The sequence below is a fragment of the Corvus moneduloides genome, chromosome 3 (genome assembly GCF_009650955.1).
Source record: "Corvus moneduloides isolate bCorMon1 chromosome 3, bCorMon1.pri, whole genome shotgun sequence".
NCBI classification, from domain to species: domain Eukaryota; kingdom Metazoa; phylum Chordata; class Aves; order Passeriformes; family Corvidae; genus Corvus; species Corvus moneduloides.
The window spans coordinates 1849473-1862652 of record NC_045478.1 but is presented as its reverse complement, the minus strand read 5'-3'; the positions used below and the strand labels follow the sequence as shown (position 1 = coordinate 1862652).

Below are 13180 nucleotides of genomic sequence, written 5' to 3'. Positions count from 1 at the left end.
TGAATCCAACTGCAGGACAGAAGATGGAGGGGGAAAAAGAGTCCCTTTTTCTGTGTTTGGGCAAGAATTTGTGAAGAAATTTCTTTGTCTGAACAAAGTTCAGACATTTGGCGACCCAAAAGGGGAAGTTTTGTTGAATGTCTGATTTCATCAAGTCCAAACATCAGCCACCACCACGGCCACCACCAAACCACGTCCTCGAGTGCCACATCCCCATTTTTTGGAGAAAACTTCCAGGGGAGGTGATTCCACCACTGCCCTGGGCAGCCCGTTCAAAGGAATACTCGTTAACACTTGTGATGAAGAAGATCTGCCTAATTATTAATTATTAATTTTTTATTATTTATTACTTATTAGTGCACAGAGGTTCCAGTGGGAAATCACGGAATCCCAGGGTGGTTTGGGTTGGAAAAGAACTTAAAGCTCATCCCATCCATGGGCAGGGACACCTTCCCCTATCCCAGGTTGCTCCAAGCCCCGTCCAGCCTGGCCTTGGACACTTCCAGGACTTTAATCTCACGGATACTGTGGGTACACAAAATAAAAAGCTTCACCCAATGTTTTTCACCCAAATTCCAAGTGATTTTTCCTTGTGTCATTGCCGTGCTATAAAACCATTGGATTCCTTCCTAAAACTACTTTTTTTTTTTTCCCCCATGAAAACAAAGGAATGGCACAGGGATAACGTCCGTCCTCGCTCTGTTCTGCAGCCACTGGTGGTGACAGGAGGATCCAGCCTCTCCTGGATCCATGGCATTTGCACCTCCCAAAACTACGGACGGCTCCAAGCTCCAGTTCAAGCTGAGCACGTGGACTCCCCTGAACCACCAGCTCATGAATGACAAGGCAAGTTCCGAGCAAACGGGTGAAATTCGGGGAATCAGGGAATTGTTGAGCTTGGGAGGGACTCATGGAGATCATCCAGTCCAACCCCTCAAGGCAAAGCCAGCTTGAGCCTTTATTTCCTCAGGATTGTGTCCAGTCGGTTTGGAATAGTCTCAAATCCCAAGACAAATGCTCAAGGTCGTAAATTCCCAAATCCTAGAAAAATTTAATTCATGTTTTACCCTGTGGAGGTCATGGGAAATGGAATAAGAACTTGGAGGTTTTGTTCCCTGTTGGAAGTACGGAGATATCTTTATGGTATAGAAAGATATAAAACCGAACATGAGAAGATGGAAAATTCTGATTTACTTGTTTAAAGCAAACAACCATTTGATTTAAATACTGCTATTTTGCCAAATCAATTGCTTTTAAAGAAAAAAACAAAAAAATGGGTTTTTTCTTGCTGAAAGTCACAAAATTGTGGGGTTTTCATGCACCAGAATCCTCCAGTTTCACCCCAGAGCAAGCTGAGTGTGAGTCAAAGGTTCTGGGTGCTCACAGCAGAGCCCTCAGCCCTCAGGGATGACGCTGGGCGGATATTTTGGAAGCTGGAGTGAGACACCAGTTTATAAATAATGGGATGCATTTCCAAACCCTCCCACTCGGATTCCATATCTGGGAGCTGCCAGCACGACTTTGGGCTCCTGTGTCACCGGGAGCGTCCTCCTCCCTCCCAATCCCGTTCCCATTTCTGTCGATGATTCCCGGGATTCGATCCAGAGAGGGCCGTTTAAAGTCCGGCTTCCCGGATTTCTTGGGACCACTTGTTCTGCGCAGTTCTCCCAGTCTTGAGCTCAGAATTTGGCTAGAATGGGTAAAATTTGGTTAAAATGTGTCTTCCATGGAGGCGCCCAGGCTCCCTTTGGGGTTGAGCACTGCCATTCCTTACAAAACGAAAATTTCACCACTTCCCTAATAATTTTCTCGTGATTAAGCCCTTATCCCATAAAAAGACGAAGCTTTGTCTCCTGTCTGAATACCTCCAGCATTACAATTAATTTGATTCTTCCCTTCTCCCTTATTAAACTCCTCTGCATCCTGCATTATTCCCCCGTGGAAGGACTTTTGCCCCGCTTCAAGCCAACACTTGAATTTATTTTATTTTTGATAAACTGAAGAGATTGAGCTCTTTGAAGTCCTTTCAACCTGGCAAATTCTCCAGCCTTTGAATCATTTTAATGTTTCCTACACCCTTTCAATGTTATTTTTACAGATACACATCGCTGTGCAATAAAGCATGACCTAAGCAGAAATAAAAACCCCACATTTTCCCACCTTTTCCCACCTTTTTTTACTCCCCTGCTCCTTGGGCAGCTGGATGTCGCATCGAGCTGCAGCGAAACCTTTAGGGGTTAATATTGGATCGTTGAATTATCCAATGCTTGGTGATGTTCCAGGTAGGGAAGAACATACAAGAAGATCCCAGAAAACACCAGGAATGAAGATTCAAAAATGCAAAAATACCAGGGATGAACTGGAAGTGCTGGGAAGGCACACAGGGAATGTGGTGGTGTTGCATTCATGGTTGGACTTGATGACCTTGGACATCTTTTCCAACCTCGAGGATTCTTTAAAATTCATAACAAAAAGATTTTGCTCGTTTCTGATTCAGGTTTTACAGCACTGCACTGACCTCCCCAAAATTCCTTTTCTTTTTTTGCATCCCTATGCTGCTCTGCAGTGGGAAAAAAGTAAAGAATAGCTGCAACAAAATTAGTTCTGACGTTTGAAATCAGGAGATATTCCATGAGGTATTTATAGGAGCTGGAGAGGGAGAAGGGGCCGTTTTTGTACAGTCAGGAGTCTGCTCAGCTCTGCACTCCGGGGAGGCAGCACGATGGGAGATGGGAATTTACAGATGGAAAAGATGGGAATTCATAGATGGAAAAGATGGGAATTTATAGAGGGAAGGGATGGGAATTTATAGATGGAAGGGATGGGAATTCATAGATGGAAGGGATGGAATTTGCAGATGGAAAAGATGGGAATTCATAGATGGAAGGGATGGGAATTCATAGATGGAAAAGATGGGAATTCATAGATGGAAGGGATGGGAATTCATAGATGGAAAAGATGGGAATTCATAGATGGAAAGGATGGAATTTGCAGATGGAAGGGATGGGAATTCATAGATGGAAAAGATGGGAATTTACAGATGGAAGGGATGGGAATTCACAGATGGAAAAGATGGGAATTCATAGATGGAAGGGATGGAATTTGCAGATGGAAAAGATGGGAATTCATAGATGGAAGGGATGGGAATTCATAGATGGAAAAGATGGGAATTCATAGATGGAAGGGATGGGAATTCATAGATGGAAAAGATGGGAATTCATAGATGGAAAGGATGGAATTTGCAGATGGAAGGGATGGGAATTCATAGATGGAAAAGATGGGAATTTACAGATGGAAGGGATGGGAATTCACAGATGGAAAAGATGGGAATTCATAGATGGAAGGGATGGAATTTGCAGATGGAAAAGATGGGAATTCATAGATGGAAAAGATGGGAATTCATAGATGGAAGGGATGGGAATTCATAGATGGAAAAGATGGGAATTCATAGATGGAAAGGATGGAATTTGCAGATGGAAGGGATGGGAATTCATAGATGGAAAAGATGGGAATTCATAGATGGAAGGGATGGAATTTGCAGATGGAAAAGATGGGAATTCATAGAGGGAAAAGATGGGAATTCATAGATGGAAGGGATGGGAATTCATAGAGGGAAAAGACGGGAATTCATAGATGGAAAAGATGGGAATTCATAGATGGAAAAGATGGGAATTTACAGATGGAAAAGATGGGAATTTACAGATAGAAAAGATGGGAATTTATAGATGGAAAAGATGGGAATTCATAGATGGAAGGTGCAGGAAAAGCAGGGAGGGAAGAGCCGTGTGAGAAATGAACTTGTTGGAACAGGGAATGAGGGGCAGGAGCGGTGGGAATTCAGAGCTGGAGGAATTTTGGGTAATCCTGGGGGTATTCCATGGGTAGATCCTGTAGATTTCCCTGGATTTTCGAACATGGTAAGAGCACACTTGTCATAGAATTCCAGGATGGTTTGAGTTGGGAGAAACCTCAAATCCCATCCCATTCCACCCCTGCCATGGGCAGGGACACTTTCCACTGTCCCAGCTTGCTCCAGCCTGGCCTTGGACACTTTCAGGGATCCAGGGGCAGCCACAGCTTCTCTGGGAATTCTGTTCCAGGGCCTCCCCACCCTCACAGGGAAGGATTTCTTCCTAACATTTGACATCTTCTCTTCTTGGGGGGTTGGAAAGAGATGATCCTTCGGGTCTGTTCCATCCCAAACCATTCTGGGATTCCACGCACTCCTGAAACCTCCTGGATTCAATGCCCCTGGATCCCTGGAAGTGCCCAAGGCTGGGTTGGGCAGGGCTTGGAGCAACCTGGGATAGTGGGAGGTGTCCCTGCCCGTGGCAGGGGGTGAGATGAGAGGAGTTTTAAGGTGCCTTCCAACCCAAACCATTCCACGATTCCACGATTGCTTTAGAGACGGGATCACCACCAGGGACAGACCAAAGCCAAGGAAGCAGAATTAAGAAATCTCAAATTGCTCCCAAAACCAGGGATGAAATCTCCGATACGCCAGGGCCGTGCTGCAGCTGAGGATGAAGCAGAGGCAGGAGGTGGAGCATCCCACAGGCTCCGGCCTGGGAGTGCAGGGAAGGGCTGGAATTCGGGAGAGGATTTGCCTTCAGCTGGGCAGGGATTCAGGGGTGAGCCAGAAGAGCCTCCAGTGGCATTTGCAGCAAAGGAAGGAGGGGTTTTCCAGCCACCCGAGCATCTACAAACCCCCTGAAGCCATGGATGGGAGACGGCAAATCCCAGGATCACCCCGGGCCTCCGGCTGCATCCAAGGCTCTCTACAGCTGTAGTAGCTCCAAGGCCTTGGAGGAGAGGACACAGGCTTGATTATTTTACCAAATTTGGGCCATTCTGTTGCTAATTAACGCTCCGCAGTGCCTGGAGAGGCAGAACTTTGTGGCGGCCTCAGCTCAGATGTGTCTCCAAGAACGCTGAAAGCAAATTCGAGTCTGTCTTTGATCAAAGACCATTAACATCGCTCTCGGTTACACAAACAGCTCCCTCCTCCCTCAAATTCTCCAGCCCAGAACTCAGATCTTTGACTATTCATCGCTTCCTTGGGGCAAATCCTTTTCCAAGTTCATCCTGTTAGGTTTGTTGGGTGGTTTCTTTTTTTCCCCCCTCCGCTTTACCAACGCCCCCCGTGCAAATAAAGCAAATAAAAGGAACGTCATTTTCCAGCCCTCACCAGAGACGCTCCTGCTGCGAGAGACAGAGCTAAAGCTGTCAAGTGCTGCAGCAGACATCAGCACTGATAATGTCCTTCTCTGCAGGAGCCACCTCTGCAGGCTGTCAGAGCAGGAACATGTCTGGAGTTTATAATGATCAAGCGTGTTTTCCTACTCGCCGTTTAATCGCTGTTTTATGTGCACTTATAAGCTGGGCTTTTTTCCCCCCCCGCTTTGATCTGTCTGCTGGAAAAATCATTTCCAGCATTCCCTCACTTCCCAGGTCACCATCCTGAGGATTGAAGGTGGTTTTGTGGTAGTGGGGAAGCTGCGTGTTGGTGCTTTGGGGTCCAGCTCCCTACGGATAAAGGTCAAGATCAGAAATCCTCCGCTGGATTTTGATACTGATTGTCCGTGGTGGGAGCTGTCGCTGTAAAGTGGCCGGGGAGCAAAGGCTGCTCTTGTTATCTCATTCCTGAAGGTTTTGCTGAGTTGGGATTGGATCCGTGCAGGATTTCAGGGCACCCGGTGCCTCCAAATCAGGAGTAATGGGATTTCTAAAATAAAGAGGTGGGAAGTTCGGCTTCTGGGTAGCCCAAAGCACGCGAGGCACCTCCCATCGCTGCGCGTCCAGGAGAGCAGAATTCTTGTGGAGCCAGGCTGGAGAGCTGGGAATGTTCACCTGGAGAAGAGAAGGATCCAGGGAGAGCGCAGAGCTCCTTCCAGAGCCTAAAGGGGCTCCAGGAGAGCTGGAGAGGGACTTGGGACTCCAAGTAGCTCCAAGGCCTGGAGGAACAGGACACAGGGAACAGCTTCCCACTGGGAAAGGGGAGACCTAGATGGGATATTGGGAAGGAATTCCTGTCTGTGAGGGTGGTGAGACCCTGGCACAGGGTGCCCAGAGAAGCTGTGGACTCCTCATCCCTGGATATTTTGGGTTGGAAGGGACCTTAAAGCTCATCCAGTTCCAACCCCGACGCCTCCCAGTATCCCAGGTTGCTCTGAGCCCCGTCCAACCTGGCCTTGGGCACTTCCAGGGATCCAGGGGCATCGAATCCAGGAGGTTTCAGGAGTGCGGGGATGATAAAATCCCTGACAGGATCACCAAGGAACAATCAACAAGGGAAGAGTGTAGGTGGCAGGATGAGGGATGTGGATTCTTTCCCTCTCCACGGGAAAGCTCTGGAATGCTGGGCCCATCTCTGGGCTCCTCAGTGCAAGAAATACATGGATTTACTGGGATAAATCCAGCACAGGGCCTCAGGGACGATTAAGGAATTGGGGAGCCTGATGTTTCGGAAGGTTCTGGACTCTCCATCCAATAAAATACTCAAAACTCACGGACATGTCTGAGCTACCCCTTTAGCTGATCCTATCAGGGAGTTGGGATTAAAGCATCTCCATGATTTTCTTCCAAGACCATCCATTCAGTGATTCCATTGGTATTTTGTGGATTGTTTTTTCAAGCTGGATTTTTCTCAGCACGTACCGAATCCTCCTGAAATACTCCATTTTCTTTTTGTGTGTGTGTTTCACAGGTGTTTGAAGAAAGAAGAGCCCTGCTCGGAAAATGGGTAAATTTTTCTCTTTAAATCTCTATTTGCTGCAGACAGATTTTGGAAGTGATCGGGAGTTTATCTCACGGGAATGCCAAACTTCTCCTCTTTGGAAAAAGGGATTCACTTCCCTGATGTGAAAGTGAGCTGTGACTGCTCTGCTTTCGAGGAGAGCAAAGGCGTAAATTCCCTCAGTGCCCACGTTCTGTAAGTTTTGAAGCTGGGAAATCATATTCCAAGGTTGGAATGAGCTGAAATGAGATGAAAAACCCTGGGAAATGTCTGTGGAGTCCTCAAAGGAGATGTTGGATGTTCAGATGTTGCCCTGGCCTGCTGGAGGCTCTTTGAAATCTGTAATAAATGAGATTTTATCTACCAAGTGCACACATAGATCGATTTGGGTTGGAACTGGTGCTTATTCTTTATGCTTCGTAAGTCACTCATGAAATTATTTTTCCATATGATCTGGTCTTTACAGGCAAATATTTTGATTTTAAGGATTATTTGTCCTTATAGGAAACAGGCTTTCCATCATTTGCTGTGTTTTGATGATAAGGAATTTCAGGGACACCAAGGAAATGAAATAATTGAGCGATTGTTGCTCAAAAAAACCAGCTTTTAATGGGTCAGGCAGCAAGTGGAAAACATAAAACCCATCTCTTGGAAACTGGTGGATGTATAAAAATGCCAAAATCTGGGAAAAGCTTTCCTCCAAACACTCTCACAAGTGCTGAATCATCTCCGGAAGGTCACATTTCCGCCCCTTCCCGTGACTCTGGATCAGCAGCTCTCAGAAGGCTCCTTCAGAGCTAATTCTCCTCATGCTCCTGCCATCCAGCATTCCAAGGAAAGAAAGCACAAAAGCTGCTCTTAACACCCTTCCAAGCCTGGGGTTGTGGAGAGCCTGGAGCGCTCCGAGAGCGAGAGGAACCACACGGAGAAATCCCAGTGCTCCTGGCAGGATTTTCCATGTTGGTTCCCATGACCTTCTCCGAGCGCTCTCAGGAAATATGGACTAAATGGAGCAGCTGGAGGATGGATTCCATGGCTGGGATCACGTCCAGGGTGGTTGTAAAGGATTTATTCTGAACCTGGAAGGCTGAAGCCTGTCCTAACTGCTGTTAAGCATTTTCAGTAATGTCCAGACGACGGAATGGAAAACGAATCCTCATTTAATGGTTGGACTCGATGATCTGAGAGCTTTTCCCAGCCTTAGTGTTCCCATGATTCCATCTGCAGGTGATGCCAGGAATGGAGGGGTTTCCTGAACGTTGGGGGTTAGAAATCAGGATGGAAAGGTCTGCAGTCAGATAAGGACGAGGGAAAAACGCTGCAGGAAAGACTGACACACAAAAACTTCATATCTGAGAGAACCCAAGGATGCAGCGGCTCTGCAGGAAAAATTCCTGGGAATGAAGGGGGATCACAAACTGCACGTAAGCTGACAGTGACTTACAATAAAGGGAAATATCCCAAAGGTAGGGTCATTCCCGGTCCTGCTCCCCGCCTTTTGGGAAAGCTGGGAACGAGTCAGACGTGAGAGCAGACTCAGGTCCAGAAAACATGGAAACAATCCCTGTGCCGTAGGGAAGATGGAGAAGAGGCATAAAAACACCTTCTACCGAAACACAAAAGGTGTTGGAAAGAGGAAGGGAACGATCTGATCCCTGTGGAGAGGGCAGGAGATCCAGGGCTTGAGTTGCAATTATGGAGACACGATTTAGACACGAGCAAAATCCAGTGCTGGAGATAATTCCCTGCTGGAATCACTTGCCTGGGGATTAGGGGTGGAATCCGGAGCCTTTTGAGGTTGGACGAGCAGTGCCAGGAATGGTTTGGGGAGAGCAGATCCTGCCTTGTGGCAGGAGATGAACCAGATCGGCGTCCCCCAACTTCTTCCACGGAAGGAACATCCTGGAAAAGCAGAAACAGGAAATGCCTCGTGCGGCCCTGCCACAGCAGTTTTCCTTTATTTGGTTTTCCAGACAAAGATTAGATTAAACTTGGGATGCTCATCGTTTATTTAATTCTTCCTGATTTTATTTGCGTGCATCCAGGGACTGCGGTTTTACATTTTCATTTCGTTATTTTTTCCCACTGGTGCCACAGGGCATCTTTGATGTCTCCCAGGGTGTTGAGAAACAAGGAATGAGGTGACCTGAAGGGATTTAATTTCAGTTTCTGTGCACCTGAAAGTTTCTCACCTGACAGGAGGGGGCAGCCAGGTGGGATTTGGGCTTTGCTTCCAAGGAATAAAGGACAGGACAAGGGGAAACGGCCTCAAGCTGAGTCAGGGGAGGTTCAGGCTGGACATCAGGAGGAATTTCTTCATGGAAAGGGTGCTCAGGCCTTGGCAGGGGCTGCCCAGGGAGGTTTGGAATCCCCATCCCTGGAGGTGTCCAAGGAAGGGCTGGAGGTGGCGCTCAGAGCTCTGGGCTGGGGACACGGTGGGGACCGGCCACAGGTTGGACTCGATGACCTCGGAGGTCTTTTCCAACCTCAGTGATTCTGGGATTCCATGATTTAAGCTCTCGTTTCTCCTTCTGTCACCTCTCTGTGTGGGAACTGAGCCCTCCCAGGTGAGGGACACGCTTCCAGGATGGTACCCATGGACCACATTTGTGGGGCACAATAACACTGCCCCTAAATTTGCTGATAATAATTGCTCTTCCTGTGGCAGGCTTGTCCCCGGCCTAGCTTTCACTTTTACCACCGCATTAAACAAGCAAACCCGACATTTTACAGGGGAATCGCAGAAAAACTTGGCTTGGAAGGGACCTTAAAGCTCATCTCATTCCAACCCCTCGCCACAGGCTGGGACACCTCCCGCTATCCCAGGTTGCTCCAAGCCTTGTCCAGCCTGGCCTTTATCCAGGAGCTGACCCCATGGCAGGTGACAGGGCAATGGTTCATTCTTGTCACCAGGCCACCTTCCTTTCCTGGAATCTCCTCTTGGAAATGGGGCTCGGAGCAGCCTGGGATGGTGGAAGGTGTCCCTGCCCACGGCACGGGGTGGAATGGGATGAGCTTTAAGGTCCTTCCAACCCAATCTTTCCATGATTCTCCTGTAAAGAGTCAGATTTCTTTGTGTAACTGCAGAGGGAAAAGCGAAACCAAACAGATCCTGGGGGAGAGTTCCTAATCACTGACAAGGAGCTGCTTGGCAGCAGAGAAGTTTGGGATTTGGTTGGGTGGATTAAGGTGTTTTACGGATATCGGGTGCCTCGTCTGCTTCTCACCTTCTCACCCAGCTCCTGGGCCTCCAACAAATCCTTTCAGCAGGACTGGGAGAGGGTGGCTGGGGAAGGGAGGGGGAAATTGTTTCTCGGCTGGAGAACGCATTCCTACTTTTGCCGAGCACAGGGATCCCAACCTGGGAGCTCAGATCCACGTGCTGGGCTGGAGATGAGGGATGTGTCCCCCTCCAGTCAGAACCAGTTAAACCAGCAGTGAGTGTCCTGCAGCAGAGGGGCCTCTCTGGGCTCTCTCTCGGTGTCAGGCTGCGTTATTTGTGTGTGTGCACTCATGGATGAACCGCAAAGCGATCCAGGGCAGGGCCCGAGCACTGCGCCCGGTGTCACACAATCCCTGCGGAGACTTTGTTTGCCAGGGCTTCGGGGAAGGCCCAGACAGAGGGGAAAAGCCGCGGGGAGAGAGGAGGTGAAGCCAGGGGAATCCAGTCCGACTGGTTGGGCTGCTGTAATCGCATCCAAGGGGAGGATCTGTGGAGGAAGCGGCCAAATGTGGGATGGGGACACACTTGTTAACGCTGGAAAAGAGACAACCTGTGCCAGCTTAACTCCTTGGCTGCTGCTGGGTGCAGTGGGGAAGGGGCTGGGTGTTCCCAGTGCTCCCGGTGCTGTGGCACTGGTTTAAATGAAGTTTAAACGGAGGCTGGGGATGCTGGAAGGAATTCCCTCATTGGAAAACCCATGGCGGGGTGGAGAGGGTTAAAAAGGAACAACTCTCGTGTCTGCTGGAAAGTGAGGCTGGATTTGTTTTGACTAGTTCACTTAATCTCTTGATGTGGAAGAGACTAAGCCAGTTACTCCCTTGTCTCCGGAGCTCGCTCGGGAGAAATTTATCTGTGCAAGTTGGTGGTTGGGGATTGCTTTAACGAGCAGAGGATGTGGCCGGGATCATCAACGGGGAACGCGTGCAGCAGAAGTTTTCCCCCTTCGTGTGACAGGGAAAACCTTTCACTTCAAGCCGAGGGTGAGAAGGGGACAGGCAGAACCTCCTCTGTCCCCCTCTGGTCCATCTTTGTCTGAGTTTATTCTCAGGGAACGTTTCTAAGCCCTAAATCCCCAAGTCCTACTTCAGTTTTCCCTTAATACCCTGCTAAGCATCATTAGAAGTGACAGTTATATGAAGAACAGGGATCAAAAAAAGGGAATATTCCTTAATTCACTGTGTCTGAAAAGAGAGGGACATCTGGGAGCTTTTCCTGTTTGGCTTTTCATCTCTCCAGGATCTCAGGAATGCCAATTCCACACTTTCTTCATTCCAACCTTCTTGAAGGTCTTGCAAAGGTGTCTGTGAGGAGAAGAGCCATTTTCTTCCTGGAGTTTATTCTCCAGCACTGGAATTCATCCAAGGGAAAATAAATCAATAAGGAAAGAGCTCTTCAAAATGATCAGGAGAGAAAATGCTTCTCAATTCCCTTGAATTGCACAGTGAATTTTGAACTATTATTCTGCCAGTCCTCCATTTGGGCATGGACGTGGGGTGGGGAGGAAAGACAAGGAAAAAAATCCTGAATTTTTAGTCTGAAAGGGAAAAGAAAAGACACTGGGCATTAAACTATTTATTTAATAGTTAACCCATGATAATAAAAACATCACTGGAGGAACATTTTTTTTCTTACTATTTTTATAGTAAATATTTATATTTATATTTATATTTTGGTTTTGGTTTTAATTTTGTTTTTGTTTTTATTTTTATTTTTTATTTTTATTTTTATTTTTATATTTATATTTTTATTTTATTTTAATATTTTTATTCAATTTTTGGAGGTCACGTTTAACGAAGGACTTAGATGTCCCTGAGGTTAAATGCAGACAACAATGTGCACAGATCTGACGTGCAGAGAGCGAGCTGGGAGCTGTGGAAAGGTGGCTCCAGGCAACAGTGTGAGCAAACAGAGCGCGTGGTTGGGGATGGCCAGCCCTGAGAAGGAAACAAACTGGGAAAAGCAGCATTCCCCAAGGAGGGGAATTCCCCAAAGCGCTCAGTTTTCCCTTTGAAAAGAAGGTGAGTTTGGGTCAAGGTTGCTCTTGCTGTGCTGAGGAGGAGTTTCATGGAATTCCAGAGGTTGGGTTGGAAGGGATCTTAAATCTCATCCCGTTCCACCCCCTGCCATGGGCAGGGACACCTTCCACCATCCCAGGCTGCTCCAAGCCCCGTCCAACCTGGCCTGGGACATTCCAGGGATCCAGGGGCAGCCACAGCTTCTCTGGGAATTCTACTCCAGGGCCTCCCCACCCTCACAGGGAAGGATTTCTCCCCAATATCCCACCTAAATCTTTCCTCTTTCAGTTTAAAACCCTTCTCCTTGTCCTGTCACTGCAAACTCTTGTACGGGATGAAGCAAAACCCATCATCCCCCTCAGGAAATCCCTCTCCAACCATCCCACCCTGCTGCCTGCCGTTCCCACTGGCAATTCCTGCTGCTCCTGCCTGCAGCCACCGCGATCCCGGGGCTTTTCCCTCGCTCCTGGCAGCTGGGCTGCAGGTTTGGAGCCAGCGGGCAGCGACTGTGGGATGAGGCCGTTCTCCTGGCAGGAGATGGCTGCTGACAGGGCCCTTGCCATCGCCAATGTCACCACGAGTGAAAGCCCAGCCAGCGCCACCGTCACTCCCACCCTGTTGACTCAGCTCTGCGCCGACGCCGCGGTGGCAAAGCCATCCCCGGTTACCTGAGCGCTCGGTTCCTCCCACACGGATTCAATCCTCCTCTCTAGGTTACCTGCCAGAAGCATGGAAAAGCTGTGGAAAACCTTTGTGACTCTGCTGCTGCCGCCACCGCCGCAGATTTTTCCCCTCACGAGCTCGTTTGGTTTCCCTCTGCTCCGCTGCTCAAAGCGGGGATTTCTCCCCTGTGCAGTGGGATTGTGAGGAAAAATACTTTACAACTTGTGCGGCACGCCGAGGTCGCGGCGGCGGGGGAAAGTGTCAGGGGGGAGAAGGAAGCAGCAGTGAGCTCCTCTTTGGGGCCTGCTCCTGTAACCACGCAGCTGAGCCTCCTCCTTTCCGTGAGGGAAGCCACCTCTCGGAGCTGGTCCCAGCAGCAAAGAGCATGAGTGAGTCCTGGCCTAGGCCATCCTGGATGCTTTGAGGATCAGGAATCCTTACGTGGCTCCAGAGTTTCTTTTCACGTAGCCTCTCCATTTGTTCCCGGCGCTCTGCTCCCTCCGAATGAGTCACCAGAAGCTGCTGCTTGTGCACTTTCCCTCG

The 13180-nt window shown here is 48.6% G+C and overlaps 1 protein-coding gene across 3 annotated transcripts in view; it reads left to right on the top strand.

Moving 5' to 3' along the window:
- The window catches only part of FBXO16 (F-box protein 16), a 34419-nt gene that overhangs the window by 4259 nt on the left and 16980 nt on the right, over nt 1-13180 (top strand). For 2 of the 3 annotated variants that reach the window (XM_032103571.1, XM_032103569.1), the window contains exons 2-3: nt 669-846; nt 6707-6742. In XM_032103571.1, coding sequence (XP_031959462.1) covers nt 751-846; nt 6707-6742 — 132 coding nt within the window. In that variant the 5' untranslated portion in view covers nt 669-750. The remainder of the gene's footprint in view (nt 1-668; nt 847-6706; nt 6743-13180) is intronic. The other variant, XM_032103570.1, reaches the window with a different exon arrangement.